At 44.5% G+C, this 25,266-nt stretch overlaps 1 protein-coding gene across 1 annotated transcript in view; it reads left to right on the top strand.

Moving 5' to 3' along the window:
- LOC126484484 (cytochrome P450 6k1-like) overlaps nucleotides 1–23,296 on the top strand; it is a 64,139-nt gene extending 40,843 nt beyond the window's left edge. Inside the window, exons 5-8 of the mRNA XM_050108016.1 lie at nucleotides 2,319–2,518; nucleotides 10,787–11,008; nucleotides 13,235–13,486; nucleotides 22,990–23,296. Coding sequence (XP_049963973.1) covers nucleotides 2,319–2,518; nucleotides 10,787–11,008; nucleotides 13,235–13,486; nucleotides 22,990–23,147 — 832 coding nt within the window. The 3' untranslated portion in view covers nucleotides 23,148–23,296. The remainder of the gene's footprint in view (nucleotides 1–2,318; nucleotides 2,519–10,786; nucleotides 11,009–13,234; nucleotides 13,487–22,989) is intronic.
- Nucleotides 23,297–25,266: the final 1,970 nt, after the last annotated feature.

The following is a 25,266-nucleotide window of genomic DNA, read 5'->3' as shown; positions in this document are numbered from 1 at the left end:
GATGCCAAGAGCAAGTCTGCCAGTTTGCGATTCTAAAAACAGCCAAGCCGACAGTTATGAAGTCAAAAAGTGTTGTGGGATAACTCAGGCTGTGGAACATGAAAGCCTACAAATCTTTGATTGTACAAATCAATGAACTCAACTGTTCTATACTTTGTGGTTAACATCATGTAGTCATTGAATATATCAGGAGAGTGAAACAAGCAACTTTCACTCATTTTACCATTTCGTGCGCTCTTAGAATATGACCGTATTGATGTTCGGTGGGGTTCCTTACTTCAAATCTTTGTTCAACTATATGTGGTTGGTCACTTTGGTGCGCTAACTTCTTTGAGACGAGAGTTATGCAGAGATTAAGTTATCTCTGGCGATTACCTCCATGGGCATCTCTGACTGGAAGGTGTCGTACTTTCTTATCCATCTTCTGGGGCTTCGTCAAATTCGCATCGCCCGATGTGCAGCGGGACGGAGTGCTATGTTGTTGCAATACCGTGCTCAGAGCCGATTTACCTTCCTCATTTCGTTCTTTCTGGTTACAAGTCACTAATTGTTCTTCGACAGTGGTTCTGCTAAAACTGTGTTGAAACAAACAGCCGCAATCTTGGGGCGTAACTGTGGAATGATCAGAACATGGCCCTCAAGCCGCCCTGGTGTTGCAGTTATTGCTTTTCTGTTCTGATGATTTTGTCTCACCACGGACAAGGCATGGCTGACGCCATTAACTTAACGACCGAGAACGGAGGCGTTTGCGTAGAGTTGTAGTGCTAACAAGAAAAAAAAAGGAAAGAAAAAAAAAAAAACAAGTCGGCATGGAAATAACCGCAGAAATCAACGTAGGACGTACAACGAACGTATTCGTTAGGACAGCCCAGCGAAAAGTGGCGGCAGACAACCGACGCGAGTGTCTTTGCTAACAGCACGACATCGCCTGCAGCTCCTCTCCTGGGCCTGTGACCATACTGGTTGGACCCTAGACGACTGGCAAACCGTGGCCCTGTCAGATGAGCCCCCATGTTAGATGTTGAAATCTGATGATAGGGTTCAAGTGTGGCACACACCCCACAAAGCCATGGTCCCAAGCTGTCAATAATGCACTGTGCAAGCTGGCGGTGGCTTCGTAATGATATGGACTATGTTTATATTGAATGGACCGAGTTCTCTGCTCAAACTGATCCAATCACTGACTGACAGTGGTTATGTTTGGCAACTTGGAGACCATTTTCAGCCATTCACGGACTTCATGCTAACAAACAACGAAGAAATTTTGATGGATGATAATCTGCCATGTCACCAGGACACAACTGTTGGCGATTGGTTTGAAGAACGTTCTGGACTGTTCGATCAAATGTTATGGCTACCTATCGAACGTTTATGGGACACAATCGAGAGGTCAGTTCGTGCAGAAAATCCTTCACTGGCAACACCTTCGCAGTTATCGACGGCTATAGAGGCTGAATGGTCAATTTTCAATTTCCTCCTTACATAATTTTCATGTATGAAGTCACGTTCATCTGGGGCAGAATGCTCAACGGATGCAGTAGTTATATGTCTCCACTGGTCTCGTCGTCCATGGGTGTTTAAAGCCTACTTTTCCTTTAGCGTCCTTCACAACAGAATGTCATATACATCCTCTGAGTACGTTTGCCATTCTTCCTGGTGATGCATTTTTGATGGCCAGTAATGTATTAACAGATCACTAAACTGGCACATGACTTCACCATAACCGACCATGAAGTCTCAAACAGCCGACGTTTGCTTATTGTTATCGGCATTACCTGAACACTATCAACAGGAATCTGCTTGGATTGCGTCCATCTGGCGATTAGACTTTTCTTGACCCCACACTATGGAACAAATGGATATGGACTTGCTAGCAGTCATGTGCCAGCACACATCGTTCTTCGTGCTTCCTGCCACTGTACTAGGAATGGTTCACAGTCTTTTCTCGCTTCTTGTTAACCTTCACAAACTAAGTAACGAGTCTCTTACATTGGCCACTGTGTATAAAATGTGGGATATGTTAGATAAGTAATCTCATTCCACAGTGGAAAAGGAGGAATTGTTGATAGAATCTTTGCTTTAAGCCGGTTGGAGTGGCCGAGAGTTGTAAGCGCTTCAGTCCGGAACCGCGCGACCGCTACGGTCGCAGGTGCGAATCCTGCCTCGGATATGGACTTGTGTGGTGTCCTTAGGTTAGTTAGGTTTAAGTAGTTCTAAGTTCTAGGGGACCGATGACCTCAGAAGTTAAGTCCCATAGTGCTCAGAGCCATTTGAATTTTTTTTGCTTTAATAATAAATAACTTATATTTCTTTTCTAGAATCAAGGGAGGAGGATCGAACGTCAGCAAATATTTCCAGCAGATGGTTGCAGACACTGTCGCTTACAGAGAGAAGAACAACCTTAGAAGGAAAGACTTCATGGACCTTCTCATTCAGCTCAAAAACAAGGGTTACGTCGACCCTGACAAAGGAGAGACAGTGGAGAATGGACAGCAGAAAGGAGTAGGCACCACCGACAGTAAGTTCCTCTTCTTCTTTTTCTCGTTAGTGTTTACCTACACACACGCAGTGCCCTCTCTTTCTGAGGGCCTTCTTCTTTTTGTGCCTTTGTCCCGATCGGCGCAGGGTGAGCACATCCACATCCACATATCCTTCCTGTCATCATACCATTAGCCCTCCAAGACGAAATATTTGCTCCTCAACTGTCTGTTTGTAGTGATGTTCACATAAAAGTGAGCAACGTTTTCTAAATGTTTGCGAATCGTATAACTGAGGTGGCAATTGGGTACCAGCCCGTTATTCACCTAGACGAATGAGGGAAACCGCAAAAAAGAACCACATCCAGGCTCCCCAGCACACCGACCCTCATCATTAATCCGCCAGGCAGAAACGATCCGGGACCGCCGCACCTCCTATCCTGGTATCAACGCCATAACGTGCATGGCTATCTGGACGGGTGGTCTCTGCCTGACGGTACAAAGACTTCGTTACATGACAGTAACTTCATCATATTCTCTGTGTGTCTACGAATCACATAACTACTGATTATGTCTTCTATTGTTTGTGAGTCGTGATTCTGTAGTGTGTATGAAAAGGTCAGTGAAATAAAGAGATAACCCTAAACCCTCAATTTAGTAATAATTAGGGTCGTTGCGTTATCTATTGTGGTTTCGAATGCAGGACATGCTAGTAATCAGTACCACCATAAATTACTGCCTACTAGGTAAATTGTTTTGTCTTACTGTATTTATGATCTTGACTTTGAATGTAACCAGACATATAACATGCAGAAAAGCAACATACTTTCTTGTGGGTTAGTACTTCCTTTTGCTGACCCCTCCCTATATGGAACCAGTTTAGCATTCAGTTTAACTAAAATTAAACTCCGTCCGATCAGGCCTTGGAAGGCCCAACGGTACCGTCCGGCCACCGTGTCATCCTCAGACAACAGGCATCACTGGATGCGGATATGGAAGGGTATGTGGTCAGCACACCGCTCTCCCGGCCGTATGTCAGTTTACGAGACTAGAGCCGCTACTTCTCAATTAAGTAGCTCCTCAGTTTGCCTCACAAAGGCTGAGTGCATCCCGCTTGCCAGACCGTATGGTCACCCATCCAAGTGGTGGCCCAGTCCGACAGCGTTTAACTTCGGTGATCTGACGGGAACCGGTGTTACCACGGTGGCAAGGCCGTTGCCGTTCGGTTTAACACTTGTAGGAGCCCTCCTGTAGCAATAAGCGGACATCCCAGAATATCAGCTCAACTGTTGTTAATGGGTCGTTAATTCTCTCATGGCTCCGCGCACCTTGCAACCTCCCCAATATATTTGTATCTCAATTAGAATTATATTAATACCGTCAGCTGCTGACGGGCGTTGATATATATCAATGGGGACAGAACAAAATGTGTGCCCCGACCGGGACTCGAACCCGGGATCTCCTGCTTACAAGGTAGACGCTCTATCCATCCTTTTTTTTTATTTTTTTTTTCTCAATACAATGTCAGGCTTACCACCTTTGCTGACATACTGACATACGACTCGTACATTTTGTTGTACTACCGCATAAGTAGTGTCTACAATGTCCATATGTTGACAAATAGTGCCTAATTAGAAAACTGTGTAATTAAGGAAATGAATAAAACTGAAAATGCCGAAATGAAAGACATGAAGACATTGCGGAAAGTACAAATGCAAAAGAAACATGCTCCTGTAGCAATGAAATGAAATTCGTGTCGGGGGCGACACCTGCTCACGACCCGACGTTCGATATAGCAAGAGAGCCATCTGTCGACTCGTTCTCCAGACGTTGGTGTAAGACTGGGTCGTCTTCTCGAAATTAACTAAGGGTCCGTAAGTGTGATCGATGTCTATCTCGGCTTCTTCGTATGTCTCATCTCTCACCCGTCACACCCCATCTGGCCGGCGGGTCGGTAAATGTAAGTCGCAAGTAATTAGCGAAGTCTTGCCCATATTTCTTATGCTGTTGCAGCTTCGTGTGTCAATCCAGGAGAAAATGCCAAAAATCAATCTTGTCCTTTTCCGATTAGTTATACACGTTGCCCCCCACCATTCCCCGTACCCATGTCACTGCATTGGTTTTTTGGACCGGAAAAGAAGATTATTGGGGGAACAAAAGTGTGTCTGGTGAAATTGTGTGAGGGACGGAGCGTAACAGGAACGCCAATATCTGTTGTGCCAAGTGCCACACTGGAGCCGTTCCACCACATGCTAAACGATGTTCATCAGTGTCCACTGTTGCGCAGCCTAAACATAGTGGAGTGTCTGCCAAAAGAATCGCATGCCGCCGTTGATTCGTTGCGAACTTCCTATTTACCACCACATGCCATGTTGAGCGTACCGACGTTGGGAGGTAAACGTTCCGTATAACGCGCCATATCTGTCACCAGTTCTTGTCTGGGTACTTCTTTTCCAGGGTATTCCTGGGACACCAGCGCAGTAAGAGTTGGTATACATCTCGCGTCGTCGGTAGTCGTGTTGTTGGGAAGGAATCTCTGACATAGCTAAGCTCCAAAAAAAAAAAAAAGACTTGAAATGTGACAGCTTCGGTGAAATATGGCCCACATTGACTGGGGGCAGCATTGAAGTGGGCGCTAGGACATCGGCCAACGCACCCGAGATATTGGGAAATTGACCGCGCCAATGTCGGAAAATCGTACTGACGAATAACGCCCGTGCCTTTTCATATACGTTCACTAGACCAAGTCAACCCTCTCCAGGTGGTAGCGTAAGTGTTGTGTATTGGATCTTAAACAGGTGTCCCACACTCACGTAGGTTCCGAAAGTTGCTTGTATCCGTGATGCCATTGTGCGCGTTAAAGGCAGGACATGCGCCACGTGAGTGAGTCTCGGTGCTAGGTATACGTTAACATAGGTCACCCTCTGAATCATATCCAACGATCTTAATATCTGTAACAGCACCATTGTCCGCATCAGCTTCAATATGCGTCGGTAGTTTTCCGCTCCTGTCCGCTGCACATCCGTGTGGAACGTAATACCTAGGCATTTTATGGTCTTGACGAACTGACCTTGAAATAACAATGCAGTCAGTGCCCCGTCCATTCACCGAGACCTTTGATCACACGCCGTGTAACAGTCGCATGATCACTAGAATGAAGGCCTGTGGGATTCCCAGTCTGCCCATCACCGCATGCAAAAAGGTATGATCCACTCTGTCGAACGTATGCTCGAAGTCAATAGCGACGAGTGCCCCACGCACTCGGCATGCCGCTGCTAATGCGATGATATCTCGGTAGTCACCGAGCGCCGTATGTACGTTACTCTTGCCGCCGAGGCAAGTTTGATCTATGAGGAGTCTATCAGAAATTGAAGACCGCAGGCGAGCCCCAAGGATGCGCGCGAAAATCTTATAGTCGCAGTTCAAGAGAGTGAGTGGTCTATAATCTCCTGGCCTTCTGCCACCGCGTGGTTTGGGTATTGGGATGATGATACCCTCCGTGAATTCGGCAGGTGTCTCAGTCTGCGGTAACAGGAGTTCGTTGTACATCTGAATCCAGGTCCGTCCCATGAGGTATGTAAAGGCGCGGTAAAATTCAATTGGGAAGCCGTCCTGTCCTGGGGACTTGTTCGGAGCCCCCCTGGCAATTGCATCCGTCAGCTCGTCCTCTGTTATCGCTGTGATGAAAGTCTCTGCATCCAGTGGTGGTCCTCTATCTGGCATTTCCGAGAAGATAACATGTAGTGCCTCGTGGTTCACTTATACAGCTCCATATAACTGGCGGAAATAGTCAGTAAACACATGCGCAATATCACGCTGGTGCACAACTTGCAGGCCAGTTTCAGAGATTAGTTCCCTGATCAATGTCCTGCGTCGCTGTTGGCGTTCACGTACTACGTGGTGCATGGAGGGCGTTTCGGCAGCAGCTGTGTCCGCCAATCTCGCCCGGACCATTATACCTTCCATTCTTAGTCTCGTCAGCTGTAATAACTTGGCTTTTATCCTGCGCATGGCCGTGTGCCTTTCCGGCGATGGTTGTTGGATCATCAGCTCTCTCAGAGCTGTAAAATAAAAATCAGCCGTCGTGCGGTTCCACTGCGATTTGTCCTGCCCGTATCGTATCAACGTTCTCCGTAACGTTGGTTTTGCGCATTTAATCCACCACTGGAGAACCGAGGTGTATGCTCGTTGGCGGCAAACGCAGGTCTCCCAGGCCGCCTCTATCGTCCGGCGACATTCAGTGTCACGTAAAAGTGCACAATTCATTTTCCAGTGACCCTTACTCCGCCATATCTTCTGACGCGTTAGTGAAATCGTACAGACGTACGCCATATGATCCGTAAAAGCCGCTGGCCAGATTTCGGCATCCAGTATCGCCGTCCGTAGAGCTCGTGTCACATACACTCTATCAAGTCTACTCGCCGAATGTCCCGCTACAAACGTATAACCCGGTCTGTCGCCGTGCAGCAGTTCCCAGGTATCCAGAAGCGCCATTTCGGTAATCAACGCACGCAGTTCCATGCAGGGCACATAATGAGTTACTTGGTCCTTTTTGTCGACGACACAATTAAAGTCGCCGCCCACTATATAGTTGTCATAGCGTCCAGCGAACAACGGTGCTATCTCTTCGGTGTAAAAGGTCGCCCTTTCTCTGCGTTTTGTGGAGCCAGATGGCGCGTATAAATTGATGAAACGAACGCCGTCGACAGTGATCGCTATGCCACGTGCCGAAGGGAGAGACATGACATTCTCCAGTCCCATTCCTTCCCTGGTGAGAATCGCCACACCACATCCATTTTCATCGTGCACTGAATAATGTGCCTCGTAGCCGTAGAACTCTGGCGGCGATGTGAAACGCACTTCTTGTAGGAGTACAATATCCACGTCCGCAGCGCGTAACATATCTTTCAGCATTTGAATTTTAAGCGGTGTCCGAATGCCATTAATGTTTATCGTGGCAATGCGGTACGCCTGGCGTGTGTTCATCAGTTGTAGGGCGGTGTCATTAAGCGTCTATCTGCATCCCCGGCGCTCCTCACCACACTAAGTTGTTCAACATTTCCCGACCCCTCCCGGCCTCTGGCCAGGACTATTCTCAATCGTCGCGTTCGTATTTTCATTCTGTTCCTGTTGGTCCATTTCTTGCGCCCAGTCCCCCAGCATATTTCCGGAACTGGTCGACGGATGGGAGGCAACGTCGTCACCGCTCTGATGTTGGACAGTTGTCATCTCCACTTCTGCCTTCCGGTCACCAGAAAGAGAGTTCAAGTTATCGTCGCTGTGTAATTCCTGCATCATCATCTCGGTATCTGTTGAATCCACTGGTCTCAGGTCGATACTGTCGTTGTCGTCCACTGTCCCCTCGGGACTATGGCTATCGTCAGCAGAAGTCAGTCGACGCTTCTTTCTTCTCTTCGGCGAACGCTGTTTCCGTTGCCTTGCTTCCGCATCGGATGTTTGGGTTGCGTATCCTCCGTCCTGGTCCTGGCCTATCACGCTCTCGGTGGAAGCACTGGCAGCCACCACGGATGATCCTGTAGCGGCCGTCAGCTGCATCTCTTGTGTGGTGTCCTGTGTCTGCTGTGGTGGAACCGGTGGTCGGAGTTCCAATCCGTTGGTGTCCATGTTCTGTATAGAGGGCAGCTGCTGGTTCCCATCGGAAATCTCCCTCACATCGCCTCTCAGGGCTTCCACAAAGGTCAACGGTAAGACAGTCATTGTTGTGGCGCCTGAACGTCAGCCCGTAGCGTTTGCACTAAACGTCGCTGGAGGCATTCCGAGCGGACGTGACCTTCTTTCCCGCACCCCGAGCAAGTGCGAGGTTGCCCATCATAGATTATAATCGCTCGACAACCTCCTATGTGCAAATAAGAGGGGATGCGCTTTCGCAGTTCTATCCGTATTTGTCTCACCGCATTTAAAACGGGGTACGTGGTAAAACTCGTCCATTTTTCGGCCACATGGGATAGAACTGTACCGTATGGTCTAAAGGGGTCGGTAACAAGTTCAGGCGGGACCTCAAACGGAAGTTCGAAGACTCGTATAGTGCGGATCCCCATTCCCGCGTGATCGACTGTAACCGCACCAACATTCCCGTCGGCATGACAGAAACGATACCCGTTCGGTGATCGTTGTAGAAGTCTTTCGCAAGCAGCCTCGTCAACAAGCTTGACATAGACGACGCTAGAAACGATCGATGAATTGATTCCCACAATTTCCTGTGGATCGAATTTTACCTCTTCTCTTAAGAAACGTTCAATCTCGTGTGCCTTTGGTCGTGTGTAGTCGTTCGCAAAACTGAACTTCAAAGTCGTTTTTCTGTACGAGTGTGCCATCTCGTTCTTGACTCACAACACCGCACACGCGAAGCTGCTCCGGCGTAAACAAACAGGCGCGCGCACCACAGCGCGGCCGGCAGGCAACACGGTCCGCACTGTGTCACTGCCGAAGGCAGACTGCATCCCGCTTGCCAGACCGTATGGTCACCCATCCAAGTGGTGGCCCAGCCCGACAGCGTTTAAATTCGGTGATCTGACAGGAACCGGTGTTACCACGGTGGCAAGGCCGTTGCCGTTCGGTTTAACACTTGTAGGAACCCTCCTATAGCAATAAGCAGACATCCCAGAATATCAGCTCAACTGTTGTTAATGGGTCGTTAATTCTCTCATGGCTCCGCGCACCTTGCAACCTCCCCAATATATTTGTATCTCAATTACAATTATATTAATACCGTCAGCTGCTGACAGGCGTTGATATATATCAATGGGGACAGAACAAAATGTGTGCCCCGACCAGGACTCGAACCCCATGTGTCTGCTATGCAAGCAGGAGATCCCGGGTTCGAGTCCCGCTTGGTGCACACATTTTCAACTGTCCCCGTTGACTTACGTCAACGCCTGTATGCAGCTAGGGGTATTCATTTCATTGTAATTTCATTCTAACAAGCTGCATGGTCACTGATGGTATCTGTTCTTTCGGAAATGTACGAAAGATCAGATACCACCTTCATATACATATAGATTACAGAATGATTATAGTATCACCATCATAAAACTCGCACAAGGCCCACAAAGAAAAAATGAGTAAAATGAGACCTCGTACTGAGGCATACACAGTTGTTTTCCCCCGCTCAATTTGCGAGTGGAACATGGAAGGAAAAGACAAGCATTGGTACAAAGTACCCTCTGCTCTATACCATACAAAGCTTACAGACTATGTACGACGGTCGTTCAATAATTAACGCCCCACATTTTTTTCGCAGAACATATTTATTATTACGAGTCAGAATTTGGTGAGAATATACATCAACATATCTCGTCCATGTCCTATTTTTCTACGTAATCTCCATCACGTTCTATGGCAGTACGCCATCGTTGTGGAAGAGCATGTATTGCCTGCTGGTAAAAGATCTTGTCCGGTAGGCATAGCCGTGTTTTCACTGCATGACTGACATTCTCGTCATCTTCAAAGTGTAGAGACAATTGTCGAATTGTGACTCGCCGGTCGATGCGAATAATGGCATCCGCACGATTCAGCATGTCTGGAGCAGTGGCTGTGACAGGACGTCCCGAGCGCAGCTGATAATGGAGCTCTGTTTCTGCATTTCTTGATTCTGCAACTCTCTTTAGCCATCGCCCAGCTATACTCCGATCAACTGCAGCATCGCCATACACAGCGCCCAAACGTCTTTGGATGTTCAGCACGGTTTCTTTTTCTGCTCACAAGAATTCAATAACAGCACGCTGCTTGTCACGTGAGTCGTATGTAGACGTCATTTTGACGCTGTAATACAGCTCTCCCACCTGCCAGAACGGTTCAGAACTTCACCAGCGCACAGACGTCAAATGTGAAGCAGCAACAAGGACGTTTGTGTATGCATATTAATGGCTTTTTAAGAAAGTTTAGGGCATTACTTATTGAACGACCCTCGTATGTAGATACAGAGAAAGAAAAGCCTTTACAATCAGACAGCTGAAGCTACTACTTAGTGTCTCGCTGCCAACAATGCCAAATGACTACCCCATTCTTTATGGCTGAACACGTATTTCAAAGAAATTGTGCAAGTTTCAAGGGACTAATGAGAAGTAATGAAACAACTGATACATTTACTACCTCGCTGGCAGCGCTAGCATGTCTGATTTGGTTAACTAAATATGGTGAAGGCTACAATTTGAGACTCCAAAAACATTCCTTTTTGTTTTGGTACACAGTCTTCGACAATGAAAGTATTATATAATTCAATGATATTCCCTTTCACATTTCACGTTTTAGTCTTTTGTGACTTTTAACTTTCTTTTACCTTTGTATAGAGTTGTCGATGGAAGACATGGCAGCGCAGGCGTTCGTCTTCTTCGCTGCAGGCTTCGAGACTTCTTCAACAGCGACGAGCTTCACGCTTCACGAATTGGCGCTCAACCCTGACATACAGAGCAAGCTGCACGATGAAATTGACGCCGTGCTCGAGGAAAACGGCGGTGAAATTTCCTACGACGCCATCGGCAAAATGACTTACCTCGACAAGGTTATATCTGGTAAGGAAAATCTGTCTTCAGTTTCAATTGGCTTGCTGTGCGAACCTTCCACATCATGGACTGTCATCATTCACGTTAGGAGAGTCAATGGGTTCACCCACACACTTATTAGATGGCGGAAGACGGAAGGAATAAATATCACTAATTAAAATTCTGCGAACATGGAATTCCTTGGAGACTGTACTTTAACTCCCATTGAAATTCTTGAGGAAGGGTTTCACCTTTGTTCTTGTTCGAGGAAGCATCCCGGCCCCAAATTAAACGGATTAAGAGAAACAATAGAAGCTGATTTCAATAAACTGTCAAGATTTTCGAATTTACGGCTTAGTTAATCTAAGGAAAGTGGTGGTTACGATTGAGAGTGTGCTCGACCCATCTGAGAAAGTCAGCTAAGGCAGCTGCCGAATTTGGTTACGATTCAGACTGCGTTCGACCCAGCTAAGAGCTCAGCTAAAGAAGCTGCGGAAATTTTGCGTAAAATTACAGTAATTTGCGAAGCAATCCGGAAGTCTGAGAGTCTTCCGGACCCATATTTGTACTCTGCCTCTATCCACAGATTCGCAGCGCTCAGTGCTAAAATCCCGTATCGATTACAATTACAGTACCAACTACAAAAAACCGACCTTTTCGAAAATTTACATTTTTCAGGAAAGCGGAAGAACGTTGTAAATCGTTGTATGTAGTCGTGTTCTCAGTTATATTTTGACGGGCGTACCTAAAACATTACTATACTTTGTTCATCATAAGAATAAATCTGATGTAAAAAAAACCACAAGCGCGATGATTGGTCAGCAACCGTACCTCTCGTACACTTATGTTCCGGTCTTGGAAGCTGGTCCAACTTATGTATTATTTATCTTATTGCTGTCACTGTAAGTGAAACTTTAAGATGTATTAACAGTCATCAACGTTTTTTCAATCATATGTTAGCTAAGTAATTTTTATTTAAAAATCGTGTGCAGCCACAGTCTCTGTACTGTTGTGCTCTGATTGTTAATACGTACTATGAAAATGGATGACTCTGCTTCGCCGGCCGGTGTGGCCGTGCGGTTTAGACGTTTCAGTCTGGAACCGCGTGACCGCTACGGTCGCAGGTTCGAATCCTGCCTCGGGCATGGATGTGTGTGATGTCCATAGGTTAGTTAGGTTTAATTAGTTCTAAGTTCTAGGTGACTGATGACCTCCGAAGTTAAGTCGCATAGCGCTCAGAACCATTTGAGCCATTTGAACCATTTGATTCTGCTTCCTGGTGGATCTAGCACTTCTGACGTCGACCAGCAGGCTCCTACCATGCGGGTATACAGCCCCCCCCCCCACCCCCACGCGCCCCACAGTAAGGTGGCGTAAAGCCAGCGCATTGAACGGAGTGTTTTGGTTGGCAGGAGAGCCAACACCGTGTTACTAGAAGGAGGCCGAAAGGCACGCGTTTTAGCTCACGCAGGCTGGCGTGAGGTCTGGAAGAGGACAAGGAAATTAGAATTTAGAAAAACGGACGTAGCTGGTGGAACACTTAACTTTAATCCGTTAATGAAGAACGTCGGTCTTGACCGTACATGATTCAATATCAATAATAACTGATAATGGCGCCTTGCTAGGTCGTAGCAAATGACGTAGCTGAAGGCTATGATAAACTATCGTCTCCGCAAATGAGAGCGTATTTTGTCAGTGAACCATCGCTAGCAAAGTCGGTTGTACAACTGGGGCGAGTGCTAGGAAGTCTCTCTAGACCTGCCATAGTGGCGACACGCGGGTCCGACGTATACTAACGGACCGCGGCCGATTTAAAGGCTACCACCTAGCAAGTGTGGTGTCTGGCGGTGACACCACACGGAGGTACGGAGATCATGTTGAAAAATACGGTTTCGTAGCGAAAGGAGTGGGGAACAGTTTGAATCTTGAACAAAACCAACCTGATTTCAGAAAGAGAGGGTGCTGCACTACTTATTGAACACCCTACGAACTTAATGATAATGATAGCCAATGAGTGCCAGCAACAATCGGAAGCAATTCATAAGTCTCTCTCGCCAACGCGACACTAACTTTGAAGGCTTGAGCTCTCGGCTATTTCTCCGTCAGATGCTCAACTCCGCATAGGCCGGTGGTACTCGATTCGTAAGTAGCCGATTCGAGTACCTACCGCCCTCATGCTGTTCGTGATCACTTTCTCGAATCAGTTCAGCGCATTTCTGCCTTTCAATATTTATATTTTTTTCATTTCGGTTCCAGAGTCTCTCAGGAAACACCCCCCAGCAGCAGTACTGAACAGAGAGTGCAAGCAAGACTACAAGATTCCAGACAGCGACGTCGTTCTGGAGAAGGGAACTCCAGTAGTGCTGTCTGTGCTGGGCCTGCACCACGATCCCACGCATTTCCCTGACCCCGACCGCTTCGACCCTGAGAGGTTCTCCGAAGAGGTCAAAGCTAAGCGCCACCCCTATGTGTACCTGCCTTTCGGGGAGGGACCACTCATTTGCATAGGTGAGTACTTAGTCGTCTGATACCTGCATTAAGTTACATTGTCACCTCATGGTAGATCAGGCTGCCAGTATGACCATCTTATACCGACTTTCGTATGGCCGATCGTGTACTGTTGTGTTCTGTAATGCCGCTCGGTCTTTGGTCACAGAAAAGATGTGATTCACTGCCCGGGGCCAAACTTGTGGACTGTCTCAATAAGACTTTTGTTGCTATATACACCGCTTTCTTAGCTACCCTTACCTTACATCTTCATCCATACTCTGTGAAACTCTGTGAAATGCATGGCAGACGGTACTCTGTACCAGTTTCCAAAGCTTTTTCCTGTTTCATCCACGAACAGAATGCGGTAAGAATGACTACTTAAACGTTCTGTGAGTGCTGTAAATTAGTCTAATTCTACACGAATCTTACAGGAGCAATTTTCAGGGGATTATAATGTATCCCCAAACTGATCACTTAAAGTTGGTTCTTGAAACTTAATAAGTGGGATAATTAACTGGATTTTAGAAAATCTGGGCAGTCGCAAACAAACAGGTATTAGTTGTTTTTTGTTATAAATAAGGAAATCGGGACAACTGTACAGATCGGTCTGTCAAATGAGCAACATGAAGCTAATGTTAGGAGACTAGGTGAAAAAGTTTTTGCTAAGATTGCAACAGGCAAAATGGAACGTAGAGAAGAAGTAAAACACATAGCGTTAAGTTTTTTAGGACTACTTTCACAAAAGATTGCAAACTTGTTCAAAAACCTTAACGTTCAGGTAGGATTCCAAACGGTTAACAATTTGGGGAACCTGTTGAGGCACGGTCTGGAATCTGTACAAAATAAGTTTTGTAAAACTGGAGTACATAAAATAAAGTGCGGATCATGTGAATGTTTTTACGTGGGACAAACAAGGCGAGAGTTCAAATCCTAGTTTAAAGAACATGGGTATGCTAGCGATAGTAGCGCATTACGTCCCCATTTGAACGATAAAAGCCATATTCAGGCAGAATTAGAAACTAGCATGACAGTCCTACACACAGAGAGGAAGGGGAACAATTGGGACATCTTGGAGGAATTTGAAATGGCTCGGAGCACTATGGGACTTGACATCTGAGGTCATCAGTCCCCTAGAACTTAGAACTACGTAAAGCTAACTAACCTAAGGACATCACACACATCCATGCCCGAGGCAGGATTCGAACCTGCGACCGTAGCGGTCGCGCGGTTCCAGACTGTAGCGCCTAGAACGGCGAATTTGAAATACGTGCATTCAGTCAAGTGGCTCCAGAACTATTAATCAAAGAACTAATCAGTAGTGGTAGGGAATGGTTTTTAGTCATTTTGACGATTTGTTGTGAGAGGCACGTAAAAACTATTATCACCCTCCTAACCACTTTTCTGAAATAGAGTATATAGACAACCACTTCTCCCTTTACTATTTTTCTTTGCGCTCTACAGTGATTAGCAAATACCACGTAAAAATATAATAAAAATATTTAAAAAGAATAAAAAAATTGAACCTTCAAATGTACAGTCCCTTCCCTATGTACCATTCTGATTAGTGAATCAAGACAAATTTTCTGAAATTTTGTAACGTTATTCTTTGAAGCTAAATAATTTTTTAATTGTTGAAAGGTACAATCTCGTGCCCAGGTATTACAGTGATGCTTCTTTTACTGAGGTTAAATGTGAGCAGGCAACCACCGTCCCTTTACTATTTTTTTTACGTGCACACAAACTACATGTGTTTTTGTTGTTTTTAGTTTACTGCTGTAACGGGCAGTAAACATATTGGCATATGAACAACCGTAATAATAAATTATAGGGTGGGACAAATGTCTTCACATTTGACGTTTGACGAACAGTGCAGAAGTGTAATTACAAATCTAAACATTTCTTTTTGTAATTTTTGACAAGTCATGTCTATCCAAAACAAAATACTGTTTTATACAATTTTGTAATGTACTTTTCCAATTTAGACAAATCCTTTTGTAATCTTCGACAACTCATGCTTTTCCAAGACAAAACATTTCTTCTACAATTTTGTAATGTACTTGGTACTACTGCAATGTGTGTTTGCCAATGTGCAGGCACATAAGACATACTTTTACTTGTTATTGGTTACTGGTTTGACTTTTGATAAACATATCGGCATTTGCACAGCCGCAATGCCGTAAGGTGGTGCGCTCTTGCACCGAGTGGTTTCCATAGCAACTGCGAGCGCACTGAAGTAGAGGTATTCCGACCAACATTCCATTTTTCCAGGTTTAAATTATATGTCACACCTTTTGGTTCGTGAATGTATGATTAAGGAACAAACTGTCAAAGTTATTTCTGGTATGAAGTGGTATGTATTGGTCCTAACACTTTGTTCGATTTTGCGCTTCCTTGTTAACATCTGGTGTTTTAAAACATGTATAACTAATTATTTGTTGCAGTGTTTACACCAGGAAATCAGATGATGTGCAGAGCCAGAAACATATCAACTGGAATGTATGCATAAAAACACTAGAACCTGTTTGTATGCGACTACTCAGCTTTTCTAAAATCCATTTAATTATATTAATAATAAGCTGCCAATCAGTCATTGCACCACTTGAAAATCTTGCTAATATCTGACTGAATACTCGTGCATGTTTTTCAGAGAGTACTCTATAATGGATAATTGCATCATATATGAAAAGGCTGAGGTTTTTGTTAATATTTTCTGCAAGGTCATTAATATACATCATGAACAATTTCATGATAATACCGCGATATTTAGATGCCTCTGACAGAAATATGGTAATATTGAGAGAAGATGTAATACACAGATAACATGTTTAGAGTCCAGAGTTCCATCAGACTACAGTGCACATGGGACAGATAATAACGTCAGTTGGACAATACATTTATGAAAGTGTCAGGTGACATAGCTAGGCTCAAAGTTTACAGCCAGTGCAATGTCCTCCGCTTCCCCACCCAATCATCCCACTTTTTAGCTGGACGCAGCCGGCCGCAGTGGCGGTTCTAGGTGCTTCAGTCCGGAACCGCGCTGCTGCGGTCGCAGGTCCCAATCCTGCCTCGGGCATGGATGTGTGTGATGTCCTTAGGTTAGTTAGGTTTAAGTAGTTCTATGTTCTAGGGGCTGGTGACCTCAAATGTTAAGTCCGATAGTGCTTAGAGCAATTTGAACCATTTGAATGTAGTACAGTTGCTAATAAGCTTGCTTTTCTTGCCGATCCAGACATTGAACATACCAGCCTAGATGCTAAAACCAGAAAAGATCAACCCACCAGTGTATCAACCGTTATGAAACTTCGCGATGGTATATAACATATCCTGTATGTTTTTTCCACCGTATACAAACTCTAGGGATTGATCGACGAGAGGATATGGAACAAAAAGGGCCAATGAACTTATGTCTGCAAATGCATGGTTTCCATGCGAGAGAACATTTATTCAGTCATACTTTGTTACAGAATATACACAGTATGGCCATCCGATAGCAGGGTGTGACTACGGCGAATGCCCGGTGAACGTTATCTGCCAGCGTGTGTAGCGCCAACAGCAAAATTCGGAGGCGGTGGTGTTATGGTGTGGTCGTGTTTTTCACGGAAGAGTCTTTTACGTGGCACTACCAGAGCACAGACCTACGTTGATGTTTTAAGCATCTTATTGCTTCCTACTGTTGAAGAGCAATTCAGGGACGGCGACTGAATCTTTCAACACGATCGAGCCTGGGTGGAAGGGTGGTGGGGAGTAGGGGGGGAATAGAATTCAACTCTGTTACCTTACCACCAACGTCATTGGCAGAAATAAGAACTGTCATTATATCACTACGGATTAAAACTTACTACCAGATATACTGAGGTAGCATTTTTTTTACTTCACTAAACACAGCAATATAAAAATTGCTTCTCTGTGTCACTGTTCTTCTATTTGCAAAGGTATCAAATACTGTAAAAATTTTGCGTTGAGAATCGTATCGTAACTTTTCTATTTCCATGAATAAATAATTTCTAGCATAAACCATGATTCAAAATTATCTGTCCTTTGCGTAATACTCTTTAAGCAAAAATTTTATCTGGAGAACACGAGTTATTTATGTGATAGGAAGCGTCGTAATTCAGTCTATTCTGCATGACACGGCTCGGTGATGTTGGCGTGTGTGGATTAAGAACGAAAAGGACTCTCTGTGGTTTTAATCAGATAAAGAAAATGCTGAAGAAACAGAGATTGTAACACTCTCGGTTCAAAAAAGTGCGCACAGATGTTGACAGCCAAAAATTAATAGAAATTCGTGCTCCCGCAGTGCGGTAAGCATACACCTTCCATCATTATACCTGGGAACGATCTTGCCAAGAACCCAAGAAAATTATGGTCCTGCGTAAAATCACTGAGCGGATCGATGGCTTCTGTCCACCCACTCGTCAACAAGTCTGGTTGTGAAAAATACAGCAAAAAGGAAGCTGAAGTTTTAAATTTCACGTTTAAGCTATCATTCCTGCAGGAGGATCATATAAACATAACGTCTTTTGACTGTCTTACAAACTCACGCATAGAGGACATGGAAATAGGTATCTGTGGCTTAGGGAAGCAGCCGAAAGTGTTGGAAACAAGTAAGTCATCAGGTCCGGGTGGATACCCAGTTCGGTTTTACAATGAGTGCTCTACTGCACTGGAGCCTTATTAAGCTTCCATCTATCGTGAATCTCTCCCCCCCTCCCAGCGCAAAGTCCAAAGCGAATGGACAAAAATGCAGCTGACTTCTGTGTATAAGAAAGGTAAAAGAACGGACCGCAGAGTTGCAGACCAATAACCTTAACATCGGTTTGCTGCAACACTCTTGAACACATTACGAGCTATAACGTAATAAATTTCCTTGGCACAGAAATGCATGTGGCCACAAATCAGCGTGGTTTAAGAGAGCGTCGCTCCTGCTGGTATCCACATGCCCTTTTTTTCGCATGATATCCTACAAACAATGGATGAATGGCAACAGGCAGATTCTATTTTCCTAGATTTCCGGACAGCATCTGACACGGCGCCCCACTGCAGACGAAGGTCGGAGCATACAGTTGAGGTTCTCAGACACGTGAATTGCTCAAAGACGTTTTAAGTAATGGAACCCAGTTCGTTGTCCCTGAAGGCGACTGTTCACTAGAGACAAGGGCAGCGTGAGGAGTGCCCCAGGGACGCGTGGTAGGGGTGCTCGTATTCTCTGTATACATGAATAGTGATCTGACGGATTGGGTGGGCGGCAATTTACGGCTGTTTGCTGATGACGCAGTGGTGTACAAGATGGTGTAGTCGTTGAGTGACTGTAGGAGCATACAATATGACTTAGAATTTCTAATTGGTACAAGGAATAGAACATTGCTCTAAATGCATAAAAAAGGATGTACGTTAATTCGGATGCCAAGGGAAAATAATCTTCTACCGTTCGAATGAAGCATTAGTAGCGCGCTGCTTGACATATTCACATCGATTAAATACGTGGCCGTAACGTTGCAGAGCGATATGGAACGAGCACGTCAGGTTGGTAATAGGGAAGGCGAAGGTTCCACTTCGTTTTATTGGGAGAATTTTGGGGAAATGTAGCTAATCCACAAAGGAGACGGCGTATAGAAAGCTACTGCGACCCATTCTTCAGTACTGTTCGAGTGTTGTGGACCCCTACCAGGCCAGATTAAAGAAAGACGTCGAAGCAATTGAGAGGCACGCTGTTAGATGTGTTACGGTAGCTTTGGTCTGCACGCAAGTGTTACGGAGGTGCTTCGTGAACTCAAATGGGAGTCCTGGAGGGAAGACCATGAACTTTTCGTGATGCAACATTCGGGAAATTTAGTTAGTAGGCGTTGAGACCGACCGCAGAACGATTCTGCTGCCGCCAACGTACATTTCGGGTAAGGACCACGAAGATGAGATGCGAGAAATTGGGGTTCGAGCGGAGGTTTCTAGACAGTCTTTTTCCCTCGTTCTGTTTGCGAATGGAACAAGAAATGAAATGACTAGTAAGTGGTACGTGGAACCCTCATCCATACATCGTACGGCGGCTTGTGTAGCATGTCTATAGATGTGGATGTAAATCAGTTTTTTGGGTGTGATTGAAGACATGGCTTTCCTTACAACTTCTGAAAGAATTACTATCTTTTGACTACATTTAACTACATGAAACGCTTTTTTGTCGTGTTTCATAAACGTTGTTATTATTCTACATCCTCGGTTCACAGAGAAGGCAACCAAGCACAGATAAACACGTCAACTTCTTAATCGACCGATCGTTGACTTAAAGTATAAAAATTATCTCTGTTGACAATTTTGCCGTAGTTACATTTGCATCCAAAACCAATAATTACGAATAAACATACACTGAAGTGGAGGTATGTGCAGAGAAATGAGACTTATTGTCATTATCTTTTTATAAAAGAGGCGCCCGGGTTCTCCTCGCATGTAGAGATTGTAACATTGTCGAAAAGGGTTGAATAATTGAACTTATTTTCCTCATTTAATAGTTAATGTGGGAATACAAACATCTGTTTTTCTAATTTATAATATTTTTAATCTTCACCCCCTTTCCCTCTACATCTCCTTCTACATCTACCACATACTTGTATTTTTGGTTTAAGCAGTGTTCGGCAAAGGATGAATCTGGCTTCTTTAATCTCTAGCTTCCATATTGTACTTTTAGTCTCTTACGGATTGGCTTTCCAGTCTGACCAGTATACGAGAGGACTAACACTCTTGGTAGATGATCTTATAAACCACACTTTTCAGTTAAGGCCGTTTTGTTTCCCTTTTGAATTAAAGAAACATCTACCCAGCGTCTGTGGGATATATAAAGACAAAGAAAAACCCTTTGCCTTTAAAATTTTGCTCATTCTACTAGAAATTTTATCTGTAACAGTTAAATTACAAAATATCCTTTGCAGTCTATCTACAGTGCCCACTGGGTACTATAGTGATCTGGCTTGCTTTTACAAGTTTTGTAGAGAATTTTGTCAATAACGCTGAATTCAAATTCAGTATTTCTGGCTATTGTTTTTATTGTATTACGTCCCTGGTCATAGCCTTCTTGGGACAAATATTAAGAGGATGGCTTGTTTATCTATGGTTGGTTGCCATTTTGGGGTCAGTTGTGTACTAAAAATGGGCTTTCGGTTAGTTAATGCAACACACAATGTTTCTTCAAGAACCCACTGTTGAATCAATTAAATGATTGGCAGGTATGAACGAGCTACACTAGACTAGAGATAAAGAAAGCATTGTTTTCATACTGTGTCAACTCTGAATTACGTGAAACATTGCTACTTCATTTCGAATTACTATTATAACCTCGCCTGACAATTAAACGATAGCAAGTTAATTACCAAGCTATTGTGCTGTGAAGAAAGCAGCCTCTTTTACTTTTTACACATACATCCTCTACTCGCAAACACACAACTCTCGAACATTACAGAACACACCTACCTTCGTGCATGATGAAGTGTCTTGGCTGGCATGGTGTGTGACTCTTTGCTTCCGGCCTGGCCGGGGGTGTTGGCCTGCCTGGGCCACCAAGAGGGAGCTCGGAACCAGCCGATCTTCACCCTCCACTGGTCAGTACCCCAGTTGAAAAAGGATCCACCGCAGCCTTCTGTTGAAGTCATTCCATGTAAACACTAAAAACCAATACCGGTTTCTCGGTGGCGCATTTCAGCACCAGTTCTCAATTAATACAATTATAGTTTCTCAACTGATTGAGAAACCTCCATCTCTGATGCTAAAGTCACATTGTAGAACGAGCAAATTAATGCAAAGTCATGATAATATCCTATCCCGCTGTTACTTCCGCGATTGTCACCTTGAGTTCCTCAGATGAAGCAAGCAGGTGACATTTAACATTTTGGTTTCATACTGAAACTCGAAACATTTTAAAATCGGAAACTGATACCTCTGGCTTCTGTGATGTCAGTAAATATCGCCAATGTTGTTAGAAAGAAAAGGAAAAAACGAGAGAGAGAGCAAAAGAAGGAAAACGGAGCCTAGCATATGCCTACATAGCACCAGCACATGACACCTTATCCGTGGATACTTATTCTGATATGCCTTGCGGACAAACAACAGTAACGTTTAGAGCTTACGTTTATAACAAGTCCAGGGAATTCATCGAGTAAATGTATCTATGTGTCAAAGTATACAAATGACCGCATTTTACTGTCTGAAACGTACACTATGTGATCAAAAGTATCCGGACACCTGACTGAAAATAACTTACAAGTTCGTGGTGCACTCCCTCGGTAATGCTGGAATTCAGTATGGTGTTAGGCCACCCTTAGCCTTTAATGACAGCATCCACTTTCGCAGGCGTACGTTCAATCAGGTGCTGGAAGTTTTCTCGGGGAACTGCAGCCCATTCTTCACGGAGTAATGCGCTGAGGAAATGTATCGATTTCGGTCGGTGAGGCCTGGCACAAAATCAGCGTTCCAAAATATCTCAAAGGTGTTTTATACAATTCAGGTCAGGACTCTGTGCAGGCCAGTCCACCGCAGCGATGTTATTGTCGTGTAACCACTTCGCCACAGGCCTTGCATTATGAACAAGTACGCGATCGTGTTGAAAGATTCAGTCGCCATCTCCGAATTGCTCTTAAACAGTGGGGAGCAAGAAGGTGCTTAAAACATCAATGTAGGCCCGTGCTGTGATAGTGCCACGCAAAACAATAAGGGGTGCAAGCCCCCTCCATGAAAAACACGACCACACCATAACACCACCGCCTCCGAATTTACTGCTGGCACTACACACGCTGACAGATGACGTTTACCGGGCATTCGCCATACCCACACCCTGCCATCAGATGGCCGCACTGTGCACAGTGATCCGTCACTCCACACAACGCTTCTCCACTGTTCCATCGCCCAATGTTTACGCTCCTTACACCAAGCGAGACGTCATTTGGCATTTACCAGCGTGACGTGTGGCTTATGAGCAGCCGCTCGACCATGAAATCAAAGTTTTCTCACCTCCCGCAGTGGATCCTGATGCAGTTTGGAATTCCTGTGTGATGGTCCGGATAGATGTCTGCCTATTACACATTACGACCTTCTTCAACTGTCAGCGGTCTCTGACAGTCAACAGACGAGGTCGGCCTGTACGCTTTTGTGCTGTACTTGTCCCTTCATGTTTCCACTTCACTATCACATCGGAAACAGTGGACCTAGGGATGTTTAAGAGTGTGGAAGTCTCGCGTACGGACGTATGACACAAGTGACACCCAATCACTTGACCACGTTCGAAGTCAGTGAGTTCAGTGGAACGCCCTATTCTTTTCTTTCACGATGTTGAATGACTACTGAGGTCGCTGATACGGAGTAACTGGCAGTAGGTGGTAGCACAATGCACCTAATATGAAAATCGTATGTTTTTGGGGGTGTTCGGATATTTTGATGACAGAACGATACAGAAAAGCAGTTTCTTTCTAATGAGGAGGCACAGTTTATGCTGATTTAAAATCACTCCCCCCAGCTCTATAATTTGATCTGTATACATGTTTCAGGTATGCGGATGGGCCTGTTGCAAACCAAAGTGGGCCTCACGAACATCCTCTCTAAGTATAGCGTGCGAACCACGCAGAAGACAGTAGCAAACCATCCACGGTCTCCAGTCCTCATGGCTAAAAGTGGAATCCATCTTCAGTTTGTAAGGCGTTTCTAGGAGGACAACAAGGAAGAATGATCTTCACGAGCAAAGTGATCAGTATTGGTGCTTGAAATTGTAATAACTGTGTTCTGTGTTGTCTTTGTAATTAAGCATTGTAGGTCGTAGATAATCCTTACACAACATCTTTACTCTATGAATTACTATTGCGTGAGATGCAGACAACTGACATTCAATATTGTACTTTTAGCACATTTTGTGCACTTATTTTTAATAAATAAACACACTACTACGTATTTCACTTAAACTGTAAGATGATGATTGCTACTGCAACTGCCCTTCGTAATATTCTCTAAAAGGGAAACCACAGTGGCCATCTAATGGTTACTTTATACAACTGGCTCCCAGTTGAGTACCTATGCCATAGATGACAATAGCGATGCTGAGATGCCTCTGTGGTATAGAAATTGTACATCAGGAAGACAGATACCTATGCTTTCGTAAAAGAGCATTTTGAGGTGATTTTATGAAATTGACATTCAGACAAATGAAATAATCTGAATAACTTAACTGTTGTCTAAAATGTGTAGGATCTGAAGTTCGTATTTTCATACTTCCAAGAAGCAGTAATATTTCTGATGTTCTCAGTACCATGTGTGCTGAACTGTTGTTTTGCCAGCTGTGGGGCGGCGGGTGGAAAATTTTAATTTTTTTGTATTATTTGTTGCCGTTCTCAACACAAGCTCTCTAACTACGATGTTGGCAACCAGAACGTGATTACCAAAAACGTGATGCCTGTAATTAAATTTCACTGTGCCAACTCTGATGGAGAAATAAAGTTATTGATCATTGAAGTCCGTTACTCTGAGGATTTAGGATGTCTGGGATTCATAGTATATGCAGTTTACTATAACATTTTTCACTATATTCTGAAAATGATCAAGCGTAAAATTCCAGATAAATGTTTTATCAAGGAGTGCTACTGTCAGCTATTGTACTATCAGAGCTGTTCAGAGTCTACTGCGTAAATCGTATTATCACTAGATTACGAAACTGTTCAATAATCTTTATCGATGTAAATGTTCAAAGTGAATGCTCGCCAAAATTTGATGTTAATACTCATCAAACGCCACGCTAGTAATGATAGATGGTCTGTCCTACAGCGACACGTGAAAATCCAACACACGCAAACTGAGAATAAATCACTGGAGTCGTTCCGCAATTAACACTTTACCCCAATATGAACTCATTGTTACGTGCATACCGAGTTACGTAATACGGCATCCAAGGCTGTTCCTTGCAACGCGACGAGGCTTCCAACACTGAGTGCGCTCTGATACGAACCTAGAAGGGAACTGGGGCCTTACTCTAGCTCACAGAGCTCTTATTTATATAGCCGCGCTGCGGACCCGCCGATGGCACAGCCAACAACATTTGCCTTCCTGCCTTGGCGCTCTGCCCGTAAAGCACCACTTCAAGTTGTTGTTGTTGTTGTGGTCTTCAGTCCTGAGACTGGTTTGATGCAGCTCTCCAAGCTACCCTATCCTGTGCAAGTTTCTTCATCTCCCAGTACCTACTGCAACCTACATCCTTCTGAATCTGCTTAGTGTATTCATCTCTTGGTCTCCCTCTACGATTTTTACCCTCCACACTGCCCTCCAATGCTAAATTTGTGATCCCTTGATGCCTCAGAACATGTCCTACCAACCGGTCCCTTCTTCTCGTCAAGTCGTGCCACAAACTCCTCTTCTCCCCAATTCTATTCAATACCTCCTCATTAGTTATGTGATCTACCCATCTAATCTTCAGCATTCTTCTGTAGCACCACATTTCGAAAGCTTCTATTCTCTTCCTGTCCAAACTATTTTCGTCCATGTTTCATTTCCATACATGGCTATACGCCATACAAATACTTTCAGGAACTACTTCCTGACACTTAAATCTATACTCGAAGTTAACAAATTTCTCTTCTTCAGAAACGCTTTCCTTGCCATTGCCGGTCTACATTTTATATCTTCTCTACTTCGACTACTTCAAGTTACTAAATAATTAATTGCTTCATTCGCTGAATGCCAATGAAGCTCCCAATTTAATAGTGCTATCAGCACACCGGTAAGTGTCTGTAATAAAATTCTGATGTGGCTAGGCTAATTACTTTTGGCGAGAGAATTGTTTT

The sequence above is a fragment of the Schistocerca serialis genome, chromosome 6 (genome assembly GCF_023864345.2).
Source record: "Schistocerca serialis cubense isolate TAMUIC-IGC-003099 chromosome 6, iqSchSeri2.2, whole genome shotgun sequence".
Classification (NCBI taxonomy): domain Eukaryota; kingdom Metazoa; phylum Arthropoda; class Insecta; order Orthoptera; family Acrididae; genus Schistocerca; species Schistocerca serialis.
Note: the sequence above shows the minus strand (reverse complement) of the source record. Positions and strands in the feature narration are given on the sequence as shown.